General features: G+C 43.2%; 1 protein-coding gene across 1 annotated transcript in view; it reads left to right on the forward strand.

Moving 5' to 3' along the window:
- Positions 1-24627, forward strand: part of hk1 (hexokinase 1) — a 276629-nt gene that overhangs the window by 13406 nt on the left and 238596 nt on the right. Inside the window, exon 2 of the mRNA XM_041209696.1 lies at positions 4210-4372. Coding sequence (XP_041065630.1) covers positions 4210-4372 — 163 coding nt within the window. The remainder of the gene's footprint in view (positions 1-4209; positions 4373-24627) is intronic.

Consider the following 24627-nt stretch of genomic DNA (forward strand, 5'->3'; position numbering starts at 1 on the left):
TCTGTCGAAGGGTCATGAGGTCTCGAAACGTCAACTCTTTTCTTCTCCGCCGATGCTGCTAGACCTGCTGAGTTTTTCCAGGTAATTCTGGTAGGTAGAGACCTGCCTATGAGTTTCCTAAAAGTGATGTGGTACTGCTTGTGAAGCCTAGCGCTGGTGACCACAAATGCTGCCCAAAGCAAGGTAGGCAAACAAACCTCAAAGTCCCAAGTGAAGAGCAGCTCGGCAGGTGCACATTGCTTATATACAGTTGTGAAACACATATGCTGATTCCCAGATGATCCAGCATGGGGGGATAATTCCAGCGAGCAGGGCTTACAATGAGATGCTAAAGTGCAGCGGTGGGAAACATGGCCTGCCATTGACAGGTGGAGCGGGCGATTGCAAACTGGTTTTACAACGATGTGAGACCTATTTTTGCGATTTCCCGATATTTTCCGCTCCTGCCGCAAACTGGAGGGACGATTCCACCCTTAGTTGCACACTAGGCTGTGGGTCAATTGACACTTTCAAGAATAATGGACAGATATTTGTTCAGTAAAGGATAGGAAACCAAGGTGGGTAAATAGAAGTAAAGACAACAATTGGCCATGATCTAATTGAATGGCAGACAGTCTCAAGGGGCTGAAAGGTCTATGCCTGTGTTTATGAATTTAGCCAATACCTGTAGAAGAAATGCTGGAGGATAAATTTCAGAAGATTTATTTTTAGATCTCAAGTTTGTGCCAAAATTGGGAGAGCTGATCCACAGACTAGGCAAAAAGCAGCCTGATATAGTCATACACACTAATTCATACCTTACAGACAATGTCCCAGACATCACCATCATCAGCCCTAGGTATGTCCTATCCCACCGGCAGAATAGACACAGCAGAGGTGATGACGCAGTGGTATACAGTTGGGAGGGAGTTGCCCTGGGAGTCCTCAACATCATCTCAGGACCCCATGAAGTCTCATGGCATCATGTCAAACATGGGTAAGGAAACCTCCTGTTAATTATCGCCTACTGCACCACCCCCCCCACCTCTCAGCTGATGAATCAGTGCTCCTCCATGTTGAATACCAACTGGAGGAAGCGCTGAGGGTGGCAAGGGTGCAGAATGTACTCTGGGTGCTGGACTTCAATGTCCATCACCAAGAGTGGCTCGATAACACCACTACTGACCGAGCTGGTCGAGTTCTAAATGACATAGCTGCTAAACTGGGTCTGGCAGGTGGTGAGGAAACCAACAAGAGGGAAAAACATACTTGACCTCATCCTCACCAACCTGCCTGCTGCAGATGCATCTGTCCATAACAGTATCAGTAGGAGTGACCACCGCACAGTCCTTGTGAAGACAAAGTCCCGCCTTCACATTGAGGATACCTCCATTGCGTTGTGTGGCATTACCACCGTGCTAAATGAGATAGATTTCAAACAGATTTAGCAACTCAAAATGGGGCATCCGTGAGGCACTGTGGGCCACCAGCAGCGGCAGAATTCTATTCAACCACACACTAGCCTTATGCCTCGGCATAATCAACTCCCTGAGGGGCTCACGCGGGTGCAGGAAGGTGGGATTACAAAAGGCACCTGGGTGTCCTCAGGCTGGCATAGACAAGCTGGGCCAAGTGGCCTCCTTCTGTGCTGTAACTTTTCTATGGTTCTATAATCCCTACTCTACCATTACCATCAAGCTGCGGGATCAACCCTGGCTCAATGAAGACTGTAGTACGGCATGTCAGGAGCAGCACCTGGCATACTGAAAAAGGTGGTGTCAACCTGGTGAAACTACAACACAGGACTACTTACATGCCAAACAGCATTAGCTGCTGTGATAGACAGAACTAAGAGATCCCATAACAACAGATCAGATCTAAGTTCTGCAGCCCTGCCACATCCAGTTATGAATGGTAGTGGACAATTAAACAACTCACTGGAGGAGGAGGCTCCACAAATATCTCCATCCTCAATGATGGGTCAAAAGGCAAGGCTGAAACGTTTGCTACAATCTTCAGCCGGAAATACCGATTGGATGATCCATCTTGGTCTCCTCCAGAAGTCCCCAGAATCACAGATGCCAGTCTTCAGCCATTTCGATTCATTCCATGTAATATTAAAGAACGGCTAAAGGCCCTGGATACTGCAAAGCCTATGGGCCCTGATGGCAATGGTATTGAAGACTTGTGCTCCAGAACTTGCTGTGCCCCAAGCCAAGGTGTTCCAGTACAGCTACAATGCTGGCATCTACCCAGCAATGTGGAAAATTGCCCAGATATGTCCTGTCCACAAAAAGCAGGACAAATCCACCCCAATCAATTGCTGTCATCCAATTCTGGGCGCCATACTTGAGGAACAATTTGAAGGCATGAGAGAGAGTACAGAGGAGATTCACAAGAATGATTCCAGGGATGAAGAACTGTAGCTATGAGGATCGATTGGAAAGGTTGGGGCTGTTTTCCTTGGAGAAAAGAAGGCCGTGAGGAGACTTGATAGAGGTATTCAAGATCCTGAGGGGTATGGACAGGGTAAATAGCGAGAAACTGTTCCCACTCAAGAGAACATCAAGAACTAGAGGGCACAGATTCAAAATATTTTGTAAAAGGTGTAAATGTGATGTGTGGAAAACATTTTTCACTTAGAGGGTGGTTGGAGCCTGGAACAAACATTCTGAAAAGGTGGTGGAGGCAGGTTCGATTGAGGTATTCAAAAAGAAATTGGATTGCTATCTGAAATGAGAGATTGTACAAGGTTACGGGGATAAGGCAGGGGAGTGGGACTAGGTTGAATGCTTTTTCAGAGAGCCAGTGCAGACTCGATGGGTTGAATGGCCTGCTCCTGCACTGTAAAGATACCATGACTATGATATTGGGTAACTCACCTCCTGTTTGCCCGAAGCCTGCCCACCATTTACAAGGCATAGGTCAGGAATGTTATGGACTACTCTCCACTTAGTTGAACGAGTCCAGTTCCAACAACACTCAAGAAACTTAGCACCATCCAGGAAAAAACAGCCCACTTGACAGGCACTTCATCCACCACCTTAAACATTCACTGCCTCCACCACCAACACACAGTGGCAGCAGTGTGTATCATCTACAAGATGCACTGCAGCAACTCACCAAGACTCCTTCAACAGCACTTTCCAAACCCACAGCCTTTACCACCTAGAGCAACAAGGGCAGCAGACACAAGGGAACACCACCACCTGGAAGTTCCCCTCCAAGTCATTCACCATCCTGACTTGGAAATATATCGCCGTTCCTTCACTGTCACTGGGTCAAAATTCTGGCACTCCCTTCCTAACAGCACTCTGGGTGTACCTACACCACATGGACTGCAGCGGTTCAAGAGGGCAGCTCAAGCGCAATTAGGCAAGAAATCCTATGAATGAATAAAGAAAGCAGTTCACAATGACAAGTTTAATGTGATTGAAATATTGCTGTGGGTATCAATGAAATTTCGCTTTTGTTTTTGGCACAGTACAGGATCCTTTGACTATTGTCCAAAGGGAGAATTTGGGAAAACATTTGCTTTTGATGTTGAGTTTTAAAAAGCATATTGTGTTTACACAAGTCTTTAAAGAAAGATCTTTGAGATAATATGTAGCTAAGGTGGTAGTGAGCTAATATGTTGTTTTTCAGTCAAGTGAATAATTAGCTTTCGGACTGTCAGCCATTGAAGAACACTTCACATTCGTATGTAAGGTCTTTGAACCTTCTCTGTCTGTATGCATTGCAAAGCAGATCTCAAACACAGACACAAGCACGCAGTCAGAATTTAGAATGGAATACTGTTCCAGAGGAACTTGGCCCATGAATGTTATGAGAAGGTAGGAGAGCATTGTCAGAAATTATGCTGTCGAGTAAGTTAACCAGGTATTCACTTGGTCTGTCTTCAGAGATTGAAGAAGCATGTGTGACAGCCATAAATATCCTTTTGGTGTCAAAAGTGAGGATGCTACTTTTGCACCCTGGACCAAGTAGAGATAGGACAATGTGAGTTGACTCCTAAATCATAAAATGCTTAGATTTCATAAAGGAGAGACTTATGCCAGCAAAGCCATGAAGGTATCTACAGCAAGTCTAAATTTGTAACACCTATGTCCAATGGCAGTAGCAGGCTATGCCACTGGATTAGCACACCATTTTGTTTTAAACTCCTCTCATTCAGTTAGTGTTCTCAGCTGTGAAATAACTCTTGATAGAAATATTCACTTTTTTTAACAGATTGACAAATATCTGTATGCAGCTCGCCTCTCAGATGAAACGTTGCTTGATGTTATGGCGCGGTTCAGGACTGAGATGGAGAAAGGACTGGGACGGGACACTAATCCAACAGCAACACTCAAAATGTTGCCCACCTTTGTCCGATCAACTCCTGATGGAACAGGTGAGATATTCTTTATACTGAACATATCCTGCCAGTAAGTTCTGTCAGTGTGCCAGCACTGTGCTCATTTTATGAAACAAAGGAGATTAGAAAAGTTGACGATAAATTGAGGCCATTCAGGACAATTTTATAATAGTTACAATGCTCAGGCTATATTATCCTCACACTCAGTTCCGAGGACTACTCCCACAAGTGAACCTTCACTGACTATACTCAAGATATCTGGTCTTGTAATGATACCTAGATCAAGGAGAAATACCCCTATTAATGCAGCTTGCTCACTAGAAATGGCGCAACTCTCCCTTTGATGTTAGGACATTCTCTCTATTCGGCCATGTGGCCTAGTATTTAATAAATGAATCAGGTTTATTTATAAATAAGAAATAAAAAGTGGCAAAATATCACCACAGCAGATTTTATTAAATTACAACATTTAATTTATGACTCCTTAACCCATAAAATAATCGACTTGGATATGTTTCACCTTTCTATCGATGTAAGACCAGAACTGTAGTTCAGCTGTTTGTTTGCAAATCAACCTGATTTCAATTTCCATTGTGGGAGTTAAAACTGGGAGGTTTGTATAACAAGTATCATGAGTGGGCACAGAGTCAGTGTGATGAAGGAGCTCCTACCAAGAACCTAAGAAGGATTCTGAATCAGCAACAATGAAGAAATATCAATAAATGTCCAAATGGGGATGGTGTGTGACAGGTGATGATGTTCCCATCACAATATTACTCTTGTTCTTGGTGGTAGAGGTTGCATGGTGGGTGGAGTTGCTGCAGTGTACCCTATAGATTGTGCATACATGTTGGTGATGGAGCGAACGGATATTTGAATCCGGTCGGAGCTCTGTTCAGGAGTACTGATCAGTCCTGGATGGCATTGAGCTTCTTGAATGTTGGTACAGTTGCGCCCATTTAGCCAAGTGCTGGTTATTCAGTCACACATCAGATTTGAGTCTTGCTGATGGCGGAGAGGCTTTGAGAGGTCAGGAGGTGAGAAACTCACAGCAGACTACATAGTTCTAGCTGTGATAAAAGCAAAATACTGCGGATGCTGAAAATCTGAAACAAAAACAAAAATTGCTGGAAAAACTCAACAGGTCTGACAGCATCTGTGGAGAGAAAGACAGAGTTAACGTTTCAATCTGTATGACTCTTCTATAGAACTAAAGAGAAGTAAAAATGTGGTGAAATATATACTGTTTAAGGGGGGTGGGACAGGTGAAGCTGGATAGAAGGCCAGAGATAGGTAGAGGCAAAGGAGAGATTGCAAAAGATGTCATCAACAAAAGGTGGAAGGGGTGTTAATGGTGGTGATACTGGCTAAAGGAGGTGCTAACAGTGACAGTAAGAGTGAAAAGCAGAATGAGCAAGTGACAGATGGCCCTGGTGGGGGTGGGGTGGGGGGAGGGGACGGTGTGGGAAAAAAGATCGGAATTGGCTAAAAGGTTGGGATAAAACAAAGAATGGAAGTAAACTTAAAAAACAATAATAATAGAAATAAGTGGGAAAAATATATATATATATAAAAATTTAAAAATAAATGTAAGAAAAAAAGGGGATCAAAAAGGGGTGAAGAATGGAGAGAGAGCTCATGGTCTGAAGTTGTTGAACTCAATGTTAAGTCCGGAAGGCTGTAAAGTGCCTAACTGGAAGATGAGGCGCTGTTCCTCCAGTTTGCATTGAGCTTCACTGTAACATTGCAGCAGGCCAAGGACGGACAGCATAAAAGCTAAAGGGAAAGCATACAATGTGGCAAAGAGCAGTGGGAAGCCAGGGGATTGGGAAGCCTACAAAGACCAACAGAGGACAACTAAAAAAGAAAAAGGAGGGAGAAGATTAAATATGAGGGTAAACTAGCCAGTAATATAAAAGAAGATTGCAAGAGTTTTTTTAGATATATAAAGGGTAAGAGAGAGGCAAAAGTGGACATTGGGCCACTGGAAAATGATGCTGGAGAAGTAATAATGGGGAACAAAGAAATGGCAGAGGAACTGAATAGATACTTTGCATCAGTCTTCACGGAGGAAGACACAAGTAACATCCCCAAAATTCAAGAGAGTCTTGGGGCAGAGGTGAGTATGGTGGCTGTTACCAAGGAGAAGATGCTAGGAAAACTGAAAGGTCTGAAGGTGGATAAATCACCTGGATCAGATGGATTACATCCCAGAGTTCTGAAGGAGATAGCTGAAGAGATAGTGGAGGCGTTAGTGATGATTTTTCAGGAATCACTGGAGTCAGGGAGGGTCCCAGAGGACTGGAAAATCGCTAATGTAACTCCCGTTTAAGAAGGGAGTGAGGCAAAAGACAGGAAATTACAGGCCGATTAGCTTGACCTCGGTTGTTGGTAAGATTTTAGAGTCCTTTATTAAGGATGAGATTTCAGAATACTTGGAAGTACATGGTAAAATCGGGCAAAGTCAGCATGGTTTCGTCAAGGTGAGGTCATGCCTGACAAACCTGTTAGAATTCTTTGAGGAGGTAACGAGCAGGTTAGACAAAGGAGAGCCAATGGATGTTATCTACTTGGACTTCCAGAAGGCCTTTGACAAGGTGTCGCACAGGAGGCTTCTCAGTAAGATAAGAACCCATGGTGTTAGAGGCAAGGTACTAGCACAGATAGAAGATTGGCTCTGGCAGGAGACAGAGAGTGGGGATAAGGGGGTCCTTAGAGTGTGGAACGAGCTACCATCTGACGTGGTAAATACGGGCTCACTCTTAAGTTTTTAAGAATAAATTAGATAGATACATGGATGGGAGAGGTCTGGAGGGTTATGGACTAGGTGCAGATCAATGGGACTAGTGGAATAATATTTCGGCACAGACTAGAAGGGCCAAATGGCCTGTTTTCTGTGCTGTAGTGTTCTATGGTTCTATGGTTCTCAGGATGGCAGCCGGTGACTAGTGGAGTTCCGCAGGGGTCAGTGTTGGGACCACAACTTTTCACTTTATACATTAATGATCTAGATGAAGGAACTGAGGGCATTCTGGCTAAGTTTGCAGATGATACAAAGATAGGTGGAGGGACAGGTAGTATTGAGGAGGTGGGGAGGCTGCAAAAGAATTTAGACAGTTTAGGAGAATGGGCAAAGAAGTGGCAGATGGAATATGTGGAAAGTGTGAGGTCATGCACTTTGGTAGGAAGAATAGAGGCATAGATTATTTTCTAAATGGGGAGAGAATTCAGAAATCTGGAGTGCAAAGGGACTTGGGAGTCCAAGTCCAGGATTTTCTTAAGGTTAACTTGCAGGTTGAGTTGGTAGTTAGGAAGTGAAATGCAATGTTGGCATTTATTTCGAGAGGACTAGAATATAAAAGCAGGGATGTGTTGCTGAGGCTTTATAAGGCTCTGGTCAGACCACATTTAGAATATTGTGAGCAATTTGGGCCCCGACCTACATTCCAGGCATGGGTTGGCAATCTGATGCAAAACATTGAATCTAATATCTCCAAGTTTGCCGGCCAAAAGTGCTGGAAGAGGACAGTATTGACAGCATCTCAGTATTCCTCACCTGCTGATGATTCCAATTTCCAATAGAACAGTGAGAGTGTGAGAGATAAAACAGTGAGAGTTCAGGAGATAAAACAGCATGAGTGGAGAGACAGTCAGGAGCTTGAAAACAGCGCGATGAAACGGCGAGAGTTCAGGAGATAAAACAGTGAGAGTTCAGGAGATAAAACAGCAGGAGTTCAGGAGATAAAACAACGGGAATTCAGGGGATAAAATGGCGAGAGTTCAAGAGATAAAACAGTGAGAGTTCAGGAGATAAAACGGCAGGAGATCAGGAGATAAAATGGTGAGAGTTCAGGAGATAAAATGGCGAGAGTTCAGGGGATAGGACGACGAGAGTTCAGGAGATAGAACAGTGAGAGTTCGGGAGATAAAACAGCATGAGTGGAGAGACAGGAGCTTGAAAACAGCGCAATTACAGAAACGTAAATTTCTAAACTAGCACACGGAAAGTAAGAATTTATAGGCACGGGAGAGGGTGCTGATTTGTGAATAAGGCCAAAGAATATCTACTTGCTACTAATTGCCAGTTTATAGTTAATTGTACAAGAGTAAGGTTAAAGTAAGTAAAAGTTTAAGTAGGTAAGTGATTTAAAAGTTTAAGATTAAGGATTGCAGGACAGCTGAGCCACGTACTGTGGCACGTGGGGAGTTGTGGACACTTCTCGTGACCTAGAAGAGCCTGTGTACAGGAAGTGTCATCGGCTGCAGAAGCTTGAGCTCCATGTTTCAGAGCTTGAGCAGTGGCTGGAGTCACTGAGGTGCATCTGTGAGGTAGAGAACTATGTGGATAGCATGTTCAGAGAGGTGGTCACACCGCAAGTTAGGGGAAACTCGCAGCAGATAGGGAATGGGTGACCGCTAGGCAGTCCAAGAGAAACAGGCAGGTAGTGCAGGAGTCCCCAGAGGTCCCGCTCACTAATCGGTTTTCCATTCTGAATATCGGTGAGGGTGATGGGTCCTTGGAGAAGCGCAGCAAGAGCCAAGCCCCTGGCACCACAGGTGGCCCAGCTGTGCGGGGGAGACAGCGAAGAGCGAAAGGGTAGTACTAATAGAGGATTCTTTAGTTAGCGGAGCAGACAGGTGTTTCTGCGGCCATCAAAATGACTCCAGGGTGATTTGTTGCCTCCCTGGTGCTAGGGTCAAGAATGTCACAACGGCTGCAGGACATTCTTGTGGGGGAAGGCGAACAGCCAGAGGCTGTGGTCCACATTGGCACTAACAACATAGAGGGATGTGGTCCTGAAATCAGAATTTAGGGAGCTGGTTAGAAAAGTAGCAAGCAAGACCTCTAAAGTAGTAATCTCCAGATTATTCCCAGTGCCACGTGCATGTAAGTACAGAAATAAGACAGATGAATGTGTGGCTGGAAAGATGGTGCAGGAGGAAGGGCTTTAGATTCCTGGGACACTGGGACTGGCTCTGGGGGAGTTGGCACCTGTACAAGCCCAATAGGTTGCATCTGAACAGCCATGACTGAGTTCCTTGCGGGTCATTTTGTTAGTGCTGTTGGGGAGGGTTTAAACTAACTCAGCAGGGATCTGTGAACTAGGAGAGAATATTAGAAAGTAACATCAGGGTGCATGCAATTTTGGGAGAGGCAGATAGCACAAGAATAGTAAGTTAACAGATGGAGTTGGAGTAAGGGAGCAAGTAATGAAGCCTAAATCAGGGTTACACTGCATGTATGTGAATGCACGGAGTATAGTTAATAAAATTGGGGAGTTACAGGCACAGATTGCCTTGTGGGATTATGTTGTTGTGGTGATAACGGAGACCTGGCTTAAGGAAGGGCAGATCTGGGTGTTAAATATTCCTGGTTACAAGGTGTTCAGAAAAGATAGGAAAGGGAAAAAAGGAGGGGTGGCATTTTTGGTTAAGGAGAGTATTGCAGTACTGGAGAAGGAGGATGTGTCAGAGGATTCAAGGACAGAATCAATTTAGTTAGAGCTAAGGAAAAAGAAGGGTGCAATTACATTGTTTGGTGTAATACATAGGCCCCCAGCTAGTGGGAAGGATATAGAGAAACAAATCTGCAAGAAATTACAGAGAGGTGTAAATATCATATCATAGAGTTGTTATAATGGGGGACTTTAATTACCCGTGTATAGACTGGGATAGTGGTAGTGTAAGAGGCAGTAAGGAACAAGCGTTCCTAGATTGTGTTCAGAATTTCCTATAGCAGTATGTGCTCTGTCCAACAAGAAAGCAGGCACTGCTAGATCTAGTTCTTGGGAATGAGGTGGGCCAAGTAGATCAAGTGACAGTGGGGGAATATTTAGGGGACAGTGATCGTTGTATCATAAGGTTTAGAGTGATGGTGGAAAATGACATTGGTCAATCCAGGGTAAGAATAATCAACTGGCAGAGAATGGACTTCAATGGGGCAAGAACGGAGCTGGGCGGATCAGAGTAGCAGAACAATGGGCTACCTTCAAAGAGGAGGTGAGTTGGGCACAGTCAAGGTATGTTCCCTCAAAAGGGAAGGGTAGGACAAACAAATCCAAAGTTCCTTGGATGACAAAGGGGGTAGAAATTACATTAAAGAAGACAAAGTGTGCTTATGACAGGATTCAGGTCGCAAACATAATTGAGAACCAAGGTGAATACAGGAGGTTCAGAAGGGATGTGATAAAGCAACGAGAAGCTAAGAAGAATTATGAAAAAAGATTGGCAGCTAACATAAAAGGAAATCCTCAAGTATTCTGTAAGCACATCAATAGTAAAAGGGCGGTAAAAGGAGGAGTAGGGCCGATTAGGGACCAAAAAGAGGATTTACACATAGAGGCAAGAGGCATAGCTAAGATGTTAAATGAATACTTTGCCTACGAGGCAGATGCTGCCCCGGCCATGGTGACAAAGGAGGAAACTCAGTCACTAGAAGGGTTTAAAATTGATAAGGAGGAGGTGTTGGATAAGCCGTTGGTACTTAAAGTTGATAAGGCACTGGGACCAGATGAGATGCATCCAAGAATATTGAAGGAAGTGAGAGTGGAAATTGCAGAGGCACTGACAATAATCTTTCAATGTTCCCTGGATCTGGGGGAGGTGCCGGAGGACTGGGGAATTGCAAACATTCTGCTCTTGTTCAAAAAAAGTGTAAAGATTTGCCCTGCAATTACAGACCAGTCAGTTTAACTTCAGTGGTGGGGAAACTTCTAGAAACAATTATGTGGGATAGAATTAATAGTTACATGGAAAATTATGGATTGATTCAGAGGAGGCAGCATGGATTTTTTAAAGGAAAATCGAGTCCAATTAACTTTCTGGAGTTTTTTGAAGAGGTAACAGAGATGGTTGATGAGGGAAAGGCCGTTAAAGTGGTGTATATGGACTTCCAAAAGGCGTTCAATACAGTACCACACATCAGACTTGAGGAAAGTTAAAGGTCAAGGAATAAAAGGGACAGTAGCAACGTGGATACAAAATTGGCTGAGGAATAGGAAACAGAGTAATGGTTAATAGGTATTTTTTGGGCTGGAAGAAGGTTTGTAGTGGAGTTCCCCAGGGGTCGGTATTGGGACCCTTGCTTTTCCTGATATATTTAAATGATCTAGATCTTGGTGTGCAGAGGACAATTTTAAAGTTTGTCGACAACACAAAACTTGGGAGAACTGTAAACTGTGAAGGGGACAGTGTAGAACTTCAAAAGGACATTGACACATTGTTGGAGTGGGCAGATAGTTGGCAGATGAAGTTCAATACAGAGAAATGTGAGGTGATGCACTTTGGTACAAAAAACATGGAGAGACAGTTTAAAATAAAGGATATTATTCTAAAGGGTGAGCAGGAACAGAGATGTTGGGATTGTTCTCCTTGGAGAGGTGAAGACTAAGAGGAGATTTGATAGAAGTTTTCAAAATCATGAGGGCTCTCGACAGAGTAAATAGGGAGAAACTGTTTCCGCTTATAAACAGATCGTGAATCAGAGGGCACAGTTTTAAAGTGTTTTGCTAAAGAAGCAAATGTGATGTGAGAAAATATTTTTCATACCACATACCATTCACTAATGGTTAGGGTTTGGAAGGCACTGCCTGGAGGCAGGATCAATTGAGGCTTTGAAGAGGGCACTGGATGATTATTTAAATAGAAACGATGTGCAGGGTTACAGGGAAAAGGCAGGAGATTGGCACTAAGTTAAAATGCTCAGAGAGCCGGTGCAGAAACGATGGGCTGAATGGCCTTCTTCTACACCATAACAATTCTGTAATTCTGTGATTTTTTTTGTGGCATGCCGTGATGGAACTTAGTCATTTTGTTCCAATTACACAACCTAGGTGTGAGCCTTGGCTGGATGGCAGCACTAGGTTGTGGGTTCACATTCCAGTTCAGAGACTTTAGCATATAATTTAGTATGACACTTCATTGCTGTATTGAGGGAGCGCTGGACTTTCACAGATGATATCTTTTGGATGAGATGGCCCCAAGTTGCCCTTTCAGGCGGATATAAAAATCCCATGTTACTTGGCAAAGTATGTGGGCTACATCTACTTGCAGTTGCCATATACCCAGCGAATTCAATGTCCAAACATACCCAGTTTAAAATTACTTAGATGTTTCTTTTCATCAGAAAACATCAGAGCACCATTTGGTTCTCATGACCTCAACCAAACTGTTATTGAAGTGATCTTCCTCCTTGCCCCACCAATGCTTTTCCCTCCTTTTTGAAGGTACTTGTGCTGGGGCCTAGCAAACCTTACTAATTTGACCAATTCTTCATCTCTGAACATGAATAGCAAACTGACTGTTCAGTCATGGTTGGCATCATAACCAATCTCAAAATCAACCAAAGGGGGAAGACAGTGGTGTTGTGGTAATGTCACTGGACTAGTAATCCAGAGATCCAGACTAATGCTCTGGTGACATAGGTTCAAATCCCACCATGGCAGCTGGTGGAATTTAAGTTCAATTAATAAACATCAGGAATTGAAAGCTAGTCTCAGTAATGGTGACCATGAAATTATCATTGTTTGTTGTAAAAATCCATCTGGTTAATTAATGTCCTTTAGGGAAGGAAATTTGCTGTCCTTACCCAGTCTGACCTACCCAGTGACTCCAGACCCACAGTAATGTGGTTGACTGTTAATTGTCCTCTGAAACAGCCCAGCAAATCAACAATTATGGGTGAGCAATAAATGCTGGCCTTGTCCACACCCACATCCCATGAAAGAATAAATGAATCTCAATTCTGTTCTCACTCAACATCCTTATACATGCATTTGTCATCAGGAGGGGAGGTAAGTGGGTAGTGCATGCATAGGAACCAGAGGTTGATTTTGGTCCCTGCTGTCCGAAAAAGGCCAGCTGAAAGCTAATTGTAGCATCCCACCTGTCACCTCAGTTTATGTCAATTAATTCAGTTCATTCATTCATAGCATTAACACAGTTATTGGCACCATCTTGCTTCTCCGGTTTTCTTTAAGCCTCCCTTAGTCCATGTCTTAATGTTATCCACCTATCGGATTTTTCTTCTTGCTCTTTTGTTTTTACCCTCAATTTCTCCTTCAGTGTTGCCAGGACAAGGTTGTCAGGTCTTCATTTCCAAAGTCCGTTCTTGGCGACCTTTCTCTGGCCGGGATTTTCCATGCCTGCTGGTGCAGGGCGTGTTCAGTGGCGTGAGCGGGCAATATATCAAGGAGACCAAAAATCAGTTTCACAACATCATGAAACCAGTTTGCGACCGTCCCTCCTCCCACCGATGGTGGGCCACGTTTCCCGCTATCAGACGTCAGGAACCTCATTATAATATATCTGCATATTCTTATAAGGCCAGCCCGCTGGACTCATCCCTCGCACCCCCTGCCACCCCTCAACCTTGCTGGATCATCCGCCCATGTCCAGGGGAGGGGGGGAGCATGAAAAATTATTTCATAACAGTATATATAAGGTGCACACTTGATGGGCTGCACTTCGCTTGGGGCTTCAAGGTTTTTTGCCTACCTCGCTTTGGTCAGCACTCGCAGTCATCAGCCCCAGGCTTCACAGGCAGCACCACATCACTTTTAGAGGGGCTCATTGGCAGGCTCTACCAACCAGATCAGCCACATGTAGGTGGCTTTTCAATGGCTTGCTTGGGGAAGGGGGAAGAAGTGGCCCCAGGGAAGAGGCTGCAGGATGCAGATTGCACTAGGGAAGGAGGGTATCCCAGGGTTTGTGTGGGGCCACAAGTCGTCCTGTGCAAATGGCCTCAAGATGGTGAGGGCTGAGGAGGCAGTCTCCAGAGGTGATGAATGGACAATGATGCCCCTTGAGCTGACAGTGAGTGAGATGCCAGTGAACGTGTGATGGGCTTGAGTTTAGAGTGATGGGATGGCTGCCTTACCCTGGCGACAGGATGAGATCATTCATCCTCTATCCACATTGGATGTCCAACCTCTTCTGTGCAGCATTGGCACTGATCACTGATGCCATCGCCTAGCAAACCTGAATGGTAATGTTTCTGCTCTTCCTTTGGCTAGAGCGGGGGTAGAGGACATCACAGCAGGCCTCCATGGTGTCCAAAAGGCGCTCGAGGGCTGCAGTCTTCTTGCCTTTTGGGGCCATGTCTTCTTTGCTGCAGTCCTTGGCTAGAAGAACTGAGCGCGGCTGGATTTTAAATGTAGTGCCTGGCGTGATGAAGCAGTGAGGGGACAGGTAAATCAGAGTGCGCCGGCCATCGAATCGCGTGTATCCCAGGAATGCATAATTAATGTGGCACGTTTGGGACGATACAGTGCGAAAAACCACCATTGCGGCCGGTGGGTAAAATATTGTTTCTCCCACCCGCTACTGCACTTTCTGATGATTCCGCCTTCCTTACTCGACTCAGCAACCCTTTTCTACTCTTGATCTAATCGACTCATTTGTCTTTCTGTCTAGCCGACTGATTCTGAGCATCCTCTGCCAGACCCACATTTCAAAAGCTGCTATCCTCCTCTCATCCTTCTTGTTCAGAGTCCAACTCTCACATCCATAGAGTGCAACACTCCACACTAGTGATGATATTGGGCATTTTTTCAGCTGCATGCTGATGCTTCTGGACTTCCAGGTACAAAGTCATTGGTCACTTCTCTTCTTGTAACTAATCTAAACTGGATTTCATTCTTGGATGTAACTTTTGTGTTTATCATCGAGTCAAGGTTAAATTTGTCCACTTCCTCTTTCTCTGTGTTTCAGATCTTGACTTTTCCATTGCCTTTAAGCCATAATGTTGTTCTTTGCCTCATTTATGTTCAGTCCAAAAAAACTCAGTGTCTTTTGACTAGGCCTGTCATAGTCTCTAGCTTTCTTCTGACTATGAAGGTGGTGTCATCTGCATACTTGAGATTCCATATCCTACAGCCTCCTAAGATGCAGCCACAGCTCTCTGTTAACTTTTTCTGCATCATCCTCATTATCTACCTCCCACATCATTAAACAGCGTGGGTTAATTTAGTACAGGCCGGAAATCAACCCTGGGATTTTGTTGTTTGTGTTACCCAGTACCTTTACTCAGTTTCCCACTGTAGTAATTCTGAATTAGGTCTGATTGGTTTCTGCATAGGAATGCTAAGTACTATGCTTGACATGCGGCAGACACATTTAAAAGTAGGAGATAGAATGGGTCTGTATTCTAATTGCAGGTTGTGACCAGAGGTGTCCCTCTAGGGATCTATACTGGGGTCTCAGATTATCACTTTATCAATGACTTTCATGAAGGAATAGGGAACTGTATATCCAATTTTGCTGATGACACTAAGAAAGGAAGTGCAGGAATTATTGTAGATGGGGGCAGAAAGTTGCAAAGAGATGCTGTTAGATTAAGCAAGTAGACACAACTGCAGCTGATATAGTTCTGTGTAGAGAAGTGTGAGATCATCCACTCTGGACCCAAGAAAGAATTTTCCAAATATTCTAAATGGTGAGGAGCTAGGAACTGTGGAGGAGCAGAGAGATTGAGGGGCCATGCTCAAAACTGGGAGCTAGTGGACAGGTACAAAAAGCAATTAAAAGGACTAATGGAATTCTAATCTTTATCTCACGAGGGCTGGACAAACGCATGAAAATTACATTACAGCTGTACAGAACTCTGGTTTGACTCCATCTGGAGTACTGCATTTAGGTCTGGGCACTTTACCTTAGGAAGAATATATTGACCGGCCAAGCTAGGGCTCTTTTTTCTAAAAAGCAGCATACTGAGAGGTGAGCTGACAGAGGTCTTGAAAACGATGCAAGTGTTTGACAGGGTAACCGTGAGGAAGATATTTCCACTTGTGGAGAGATTAAAATTAAGGGCTATAAATATAAAATAAGTCAGTAATAAATCCGTTAAGTAATTAGGAGAAAGCTCTTTACCCAAAGAGCATTGAGAATGTGGAGCTCGCTACAAGTAACTGAGGTGAATAGTATAGATGCATTTAAGGCATAACAAAATAAGTAGACGAATAAGAGATGAACAGAAGGTATGCTCATAGGATGAGCTGTAGAGTGGAAGAAGGTTCGTGTGGCCTTCAGCATGAACTAGTTGGGCCAAATGGCTTGTTTCAGAGTTGTAATTTTGTATAAAATAGATTATTTATTAGGTAAGGCTATTAAGGGATATGAAAGTAAAGTGGGTAAATAGAGCTGAGATACAGTTCAGTGATGATTTAATTGAATAGTTGAACAGGCTCAAGTGGCTTGAAGGCCTGCACTTATGTTCCAAATAGCGTCCAATACACGAGCAGGTTAATAGATCGGGACAACCCTGCAATCAGATGAATAAGAAATTGCATCCTTTCTATTATTAGAAATATATTACCTTTTCAACCTGCCACAGTGTCTGTTTGACATAATGTGCAAGAATTGGGGGGTGAATTGTCAGAATTTGTTTCCAACATTGGGTCTGACACACTGGGCTGAATTTTTGGGCCCTGCTGAGGGTAGGAAATGAGGGGGGCGGGGTGGAATATGAAAATACCAGCGCCAGCCAGCATGCCGGGTTCCCAATCCTGTTTCCAGCGCTGTGATTTTTACCAAGACACATTCAAGACCAGCTGGCTAATCATCCTCATGAGGCAGCAAGCCAATTCACTTCATCAAGAACCTTACTAACCACAGTTAAAGAAGGCTGACTGAGATTGTACACATAGCCTCCAATTTCTTAACTTATCGGGGCAGTTTAACTGCTTGAAGATGGGCACCCAGAGGCAGGCCAAGTGCACTTCAGACAGGCCTACAGGCTAGCCCTCCCTGCTTGGGTGCAGGTGCAGCCAAAGGCAGCCCTGTGGAGGGATTCTTGCCCCCACAGTGATGGACTGGCTGATGAATCTGTTTTTTTTATCTGTTTTGAATCTGTGAGACTGCACCTCCATGTTGAAGCGACCTCTCAGTTACCTACCCTCTACTGGAGTCTGTTGCTCTCCTCACATTGTAGGTCTGTGATTGGCCCTCCACCTTTGAGAGGCTACCTGCGAACTTTAATTGGACAGAGGATCTGTCTCTATGCCATTTAAGGACATGACATCCTGATAGGCATCTTCAGCAGATGAGGTTCATTCTAGACGAAAAGACGTAGGAGCAGAAGTAGGCCATTCGGCCCATCTGGCCTGCTTCAGCATTCAGTGAGATCATGGCTGATCTGATAATCCTCAACTCCACTTTCCTGCCTTTTCCCCATAACCCTTGATTCCCTTACTGATTAAAGATCTGCCTATCTCAGCCTTGAATATACTTAACGACTCAATCTCTACAGCCCTCTGCAGTAAGGAATTCCACAGATTGACTACCCTCTGAGAGAAGAAATTCCTCCTCACCTCTGTCTTAAATGGGTGACCCCTTACTCTGAGATTATGCCCTCTGGTCCTAGACTCTTCAACAAGAGGAAACAACCCCTCAGCAGCTATCCTGTCAAGCCCCCTAAGAATCTTATGTTTCAATAAGGTTGCCTCTCATTCTTCTAAACTCCAATGAGTACAGACCCAAACCCCTCAACCTCTCCTCATAAGAAAATCCCTCCATCCCCAGGATCAACCTAGTGAACCTTCTATGGACTCCCTCCAATGACAGTATATCTTTCCTTAGATAAAGGGACCAAAACTGTTCACAGTATTCTGGGTGTGGTCTAACTAGTACCTTGTATAGTTTTAGCAAGACTTCCCTATTTTTATACTCCATTCCCTTTGAAAGAAAGGCCAACATTCCATTTGCCTTCCCTATTACCTGTTGAATTTGTATGCTAGCTTTTTGGGATTCATGCACAAGAACTCCCAAATCCCTCTGTGTTGCAGCTTTCTTAAGTGTTTCTCCATTTAAATAATATACAACTCCTTTATTCTTTCTGCCAAAGTGCATAACCTCACATTTTCCCCACATTATATTCCATCTGCCAAGTTTTTGCCCACTCGCTTAACCTGTCTAGATCCCTCTTGTGTCATCCTCACCACTTGCTTTCCCATCTATTTTTGTGTCATCCGCCAACTTGGCGTTAGTACATTCACTTCCCTCATCTAAATAATTAATATATATTGTAGATAATTGTGGCCCCAGCATGAATCCCTGTAACTAGTTACAGGTTGCCATCCCGAAAATGCTCCCCTTATTCCAACTCTTTCTTCTATTAGTTAGCCAATCCTCTATCCATGCTAATATACTACCCCCAACACCATGGACTCTTGTCTTATTAAGTAGCCTTATGTGTGGTATCTTATTGAATGCCTTTTGGAAATCCAAATATATTATATCTACTGGTTCTCCTTTATCTATCCTGCTTGTTGCTTCCTCAAAAAATTCTAATAAATTTGTTAGGCGTGATTTCCCCTTCATGAAGCCATGCTGACTCTGCTTGGTTAGATTTCTAAATGCTCTGCTATCATGTCCTTTATAATAGACTCCAACATTTTCCCAATGACAGATGTTAAGTTAACTGGCCTATTTTATGTCTCCCTCCCTTTTAGAAAAATGGTGTTACATTGGCTGTTCTCCAATCCTGTGGGATTTTTCCGAAATCTAAGGATCCTTGGAAGATTACTACTAGTACATCCACTATCTCTGTAGCTACTTCCTTTATTATCCTAGGATGCAACCCATTATGTCCGGGGACATATCATCCTTTAGTCCTATTAGTTTCCTTAGTACTTTTTCTCTGATAGTTATTGTATTTATTTCCTCCCCCACTTTTGCCCCTTGATTATTTAGTATTTTTGGAATGCTGTTAGTATTTTCTATCGTGAAAACTGAAGCCAAGTATTTATTCAACTCCTTTGCTATTTCCTGGTCCCCCATCATTATTTCCCCAGCCTCAATCTCTAAGGGGCCTGAGTTTACTTTGGCCTCTCTCTTCCTTTCTATATATTTAAAGAAGCTCTTACTGTCTGTTTTTATATTACTTGCTAGTTTACCCTCAAAGTTTATTTCCTCCCTCTTTTGATTTTTTTCATCATCTTTTGTTAGTTTTTAAAACTTTCCCAATCCTCTGGCTTACCATTAATCTTTGCCACATTGTATGTTTTTTCTTTCAATTTAATACTGTCCTTAACTTCCGTGGTTAACCATGGTTGGTCCCTTGAATCCTCCTTCCTCACTGGGATATATCTTTGTTGTGAGTCATGAACTATTTTCTTAAACATCTGCCATTGTCCATCAACCGTCTTTTCTGCTAAACTCCTTTCCCAGTCCACTCCAGCCAACCTGCCCTCGTTCCCTTGTAATTACCCTTATTAAGTTTAGCACAGTTGTTTCTGACCCAAGTTTCTCACTCTCAAACTGAATGCTAAATTCTACCATATTTTGGTCACTGTTTCCTAGGGGATCCTTTACTCTGAGATCATTTATTAAATCTGCCTCATTACAATTTACCAGATCCAAAATAGCCTGATCCCTGGTTGGATTCACAATATATTGTTCTAAGAAACTGTCCCAAATATCCTCTATGAATTCTTGCTTGTGTCTACCTCTGCCAATTTGATTTTCCCGATCTACCTGAAGATTAAAGTCACTCATGATTAATGTGCTGCCTTATTTACATGCCCTTGTTATCTCCTGATTTATTCTCTGTTCTATAGTATAGCTACTGTCAGGGGGCCTAAAGACCACTCCCACCAGTGTTTTATTCCCCTTGTTATTTCTTACCGCCACCCACATGGATTCTACATCTTCCGCTCCAAGATCCTTTCTTGCTATTGTACTTATTCTGTCTCATACTAACTACCCCACCACCCTTTCCTTCCTTCCTGTCCTTTCAAAAAGTCACTCCAGGAGTGTGGTTTTGTAAAATTCACCTTTGAGTTTCAGCAGTCCCTGCCAACTAATGTAGTGCCAGGTGAACGTAAGCCAAATATCTATTCACAAGACAAAGTGACCTTTCTGACAAATCTAGTGAACTGACTCAATGTCTCTTCGGAGGATGCAGAATCTACATCATGATCAGTGGATGTGTAATATTCTGTTGCAACATCTATGCAAACATTGGTTAGATTTTTTTTTTCATCAATTAGACACTTGACTTAGTAACCTGGAATATGTCCATTTTAAAGAGGATGTCATCTTTACTGCTAACAAATGTCATCTGGAGAACAGAAATACGGAATCACTGCAACCTCATACTGTCTGAATAGTACAGCAGGTTGACAATGTGTTGCTTGAATTGCTCAATGGACCAATTTGCTAACGATTGACTGATGCTGCCTCTATTCTAAGGGTAGAAGGCTATGTTTAACTCATTAGCCTTCTAATCGCATCCATGTTGTGCTTGGGCAAACAAGAAAAAGATAGCTGTGATAGCTAGTGACTTTATTACTCATTCCCACTCTATAAAGGCTATAACTGAGTTAATCAATGACCAGCCAGCATGGATTTGAAAAGATAGAATGGAATACAACGACCTTAGAATTATAGGATGATATAGCACAAATCCAATTAGTCCGACCCCCTGATTCGTTCCTGTAAATCCTGCACATTTCTCCTCTTAAAGTACGTATCCAATTCCCTTTTTGAAAGTTATTTTTAAATCTGCTACAATCACCCTTTCAGGCAATAACACTCATGATTATAATAATTTGCTTTGTAAAATATATTCTCACCACCTCTGGCTATTTTGAATCCTTGCAGAAATCTTCAAAAAAGAGGATAATTAAAGGAAGCACGGTCAATATGGTTTGCAAGCATTTTGAAAATCAATTTATAATGTTCCATGTAAGAGATGTATGGGAAATATGGCAAAGGGAAATCAAGAGAATAAAGCAGGCAAAATGCAAAGAATAAGATGTAAAAGGAAGTTTCTTGGACTGAACAGATGTGGCAAGTGGGATTTCTTCATGGTGTCTGTTGGCTCTGTTCATATTACTATGTACAGACCCCATCATTCACTTCACATTAGTAATCCAGGACATCCAGCCCCCTATGTCCATAAGACGTAGGAGCAGAAGTAGGCCATTTGGTCCATCGAGCCTGCTCCACCATTCAATGAGATCATGGCTGATCTGATAATCCTCAACTCCACTTTCCTGCCTTTTCCCCATAACCTTTGATTCCCTTACTGATTAAAAATCTGTCTATCTCAGCCTTGAATATACTTAATGACCCAGCATCTACAGTCCTCTGTGGTAAAGAATTCAACAGATTCACTACCCTCTGAGAGAAGAAATTGCTCCTCATCTTTGTCTTAACTGGGATCTGAGATTATGTCCTCTGGTCCTAGACTCTCCCACAAGGGGAAACAACCTCTCAGCATCTACCCTGTCAAGCCCCCTAAGAATCTTATATGTTTCAATAAGGTCACCTCTCATTCTTCTAAACTCCAATGAGCACAGGCCCAACCTACTCAACCTCTCCTCATAAGAAAATCCCTCCATCCCCGGGATCAACCTAGTGAACCTTCTCTGGAATGCCTCCAATGCCAGTATATCTTTCCTTAGATAAGAGGACCAAAACTGTTCACAGTATTCTCAGTGTGGTTGAATTAGTGCCTTGTTGACACATCTGCAGGAAGTGTAGGCAGCTTGAGGAATTCCGGATCAGGATTATTGATCTGGAAGCCGAAATGCAGACACTGTGCAACATAAGGGAGGGGGAGAAGCTACTGGATTCTTTGTTCCAGAAGACAGTCATACCTCTTAGAAGAGGGTCATCTGTTTTGGTCAGCAGCGAGGGACTGGAAATGTGACTGTCAGTGAAGCAGATAATTGGACTGAGCAGGTGGCTCAGAATTTGCAGTTGTCAAACAGGTTTGAGGTGCTCACAACCTGTGTGGATGAAAGCCAAGTTTACAGGGTGGATGACCTGGTTTGCCATGGCACCATGGTAGAGGAAGTCGTTAAGGGTGGGGGGGTAAAAGGAATGTAATGGTAATAGGGAACAGCATAGTGAGGGGGATTGACACTGTTCTCTGCAGCAAAGAGCGAGAGTCCAGACGGCTATGTTGTCTGCCCAGTGCCAGGGTTCTGGACATCTGCTCAAGGCTGGAGAGGAACTTGCAGTGGGAGGGGGAGGGTCCAGTTGTCATGGGCCATGTAGGTGCCAATGACATTGTTAGAAGTAGGAAAGAGGTTCTACAAAGTCAGTATGAGGAGCTTTGTATCAAATTAAGAAGCAGAACCTCAAAGATAATAATCTCTGGATTATTATCTGAGCCACATGCAAATTGGCATAGGGCAAATAGTTTATAAAGATGAATGCATGGCTGAAAGACTGGTGTGGGAAAAGTGGGTTCCGGTTTCTGGGCACTGGCATCAGTAGTAGGGAAAGTGGGGGCTGTACTGTTGGGATGGTTTATACCTGAACTGTGCTGGGACGAGTGTCCTCACAAATCACATAACTAGGGAAGTAGAGAGGGCTTTAAACTAAACAAGAGAGTTGAAGGATCAGGCTTGGGTAGAAGTAGCAATTCAAGCCGTAGCGTCAAGACAGGAGAGCAAGAAAGTAATATGAGAAATGAGCGTCAGAGAATGGCAGGGAGGGACAGAGAGAAAAAAACTAAGAATACATCAACAGTCAAGACTAGATGTTACAAAGGTAACAAAAAGATAAAACTGAAGGCTCTCCATCCAAATGCATATATTCATAACAAAGTAAATGAATTGTTGGCCCACATTGAAGTAAATAAATATGATCTGATAGCAATTACGGAGACATGGCTGCAGGAAGACAAAGATGGTGTCCTTAATATTGAAGGGTACATGACATTCAAGAAGAATAGGAAGCTAGATAAAGTTGGAGGGGTAGCACTGTTAATCAAAGAGGGCATTGGTGCAATAGCTAGAGATGACCTTAGTTCAGGAGATCAGGATGTAGAATCGGTTTGGGTGAAGATGAGGAATAGTAGGTGGAAAATGTCATTTGTGGGATTGTTCTACAGCAGCCCCTAACAGTAGCCACAGTTTAGGACAAAGTATTCAAGAGAAAATTTTGTGTACTTGTGACAAAGGGACGGCAATAATCATGGGTTATTTTAATCTTCACATGAACTGGAAAAATCAGATTGGCAGTAGTAGCCTGGATGAGGAGTTCTTAGAATGCTTTCGAGATAGTTTCTTAGAGCACTATGCTCTGGAACCAACCAGAGAACAAGTTATATTAAGATAAAAGCAAAATACTGTGGTTGCTGGAAATCTGAAACAAAAACAAAAATGGCTGGAAAAACTCAGCAGGTCTAACAGCACCTGTGGAGAGAAAGACAGAGTTAACGTTTCAAGTCCGCATAACTCTTCTTCAGAACTAAAGAGAAGTAAAAATGTGATGAAATATATACTGTTTAAGGGGGGTGGGACAGGTGAAGCTGGTTAGAAGGCCAGTGATAGTTGGAGGCAAAGAAGAGTTGCGAAAGATCTCATAAACAAAAGGTCGAAGGGGTGTTAATGGTGGTGACACTGGCTAAAAGAGGTGCTAACGGTGACAGTAAGAGTAGAAAGCAGAATGAGCAAGTGACAGATGGCCCTGGTGGGTGTGGGGTGGGGGGAGGGGACGGTTTGGGAAAAAAGATTGAAATAGGCTAAAAGGTGGGGATAAAACAATGAATGGAAATTTCGATCAGCATGGTTTTGTGAAAGTAAAATCATGTTTAACCAATTTATTGGAATTTTTTTGAAGGAGGAACATGTGCAGTAGATAATTGGGAGCCTATAGATGCACTGTACTTGGATTTCCAGAAGGCATTTGATAAGGTGCCACATCCAAAGATTATTACAGAAAATAAAAGCACATGGTGTAGTGGGTAACATATTAGCATGGATAGAAGATTGGCTGGATGGCAGAAAGCACATAGTATGCATAAATGGGTCTTTTTTCTGATTAACTGGGGTCTGTACTGGGGTCTCAACTTTTTACAATTTACATCAATGACTTAGATGAGGGGAGTGAAGACGTGGTAGCTAAATTTGCAGATGAGACAAAGGTAGGAAAATATGTTGTGAAGAGGACATGAGGTTGCAGATGGATATTGATAGGTTGAGTGAGTGGGCAAAGATCTGGCAAATGGAGTTTAATGTTGGAAAATGTGAAGTTGTTCACTTTGGCAGGAAGAACAAAAAAGCAGAGTGTTACTTAAAAGGAGAACGGCTGCATAATTCTGAGGTGCAGAGGGAACTAAGTGTTCTAGTACATGAGACATAAGGTTAGTATGCAGGTTCAACAAGCAATTAAGAAGGCTAATGGAATGCTATCCTTTATTTTGAGAGGGATTGAACATAAAAATAAATATGTAATGCTTCAGTTATACAGGGTATTGATGAGCTCACGTTTTGAATTCTGTGCGTAGCTTTGGTCTCCTTATTTAAGGAAGGATGTAAATACATTGGAGGCGGTTC

The sequence above is a fragment of the Carcharodon carcharias genome, chromosome 17 (genome assembly GCF_017639515.1).
Source record: "Carcharodon carcharias isolate sCarCar2 chromosome 17, sCarCar2.pri, whole genome shotgun sequence".
NCBI lineage: Eukaryota > Metazoa > Chordata > Chondrichthyes > Lamniformes > Lamnidae > Carcharodon > Carcharodon carcharias.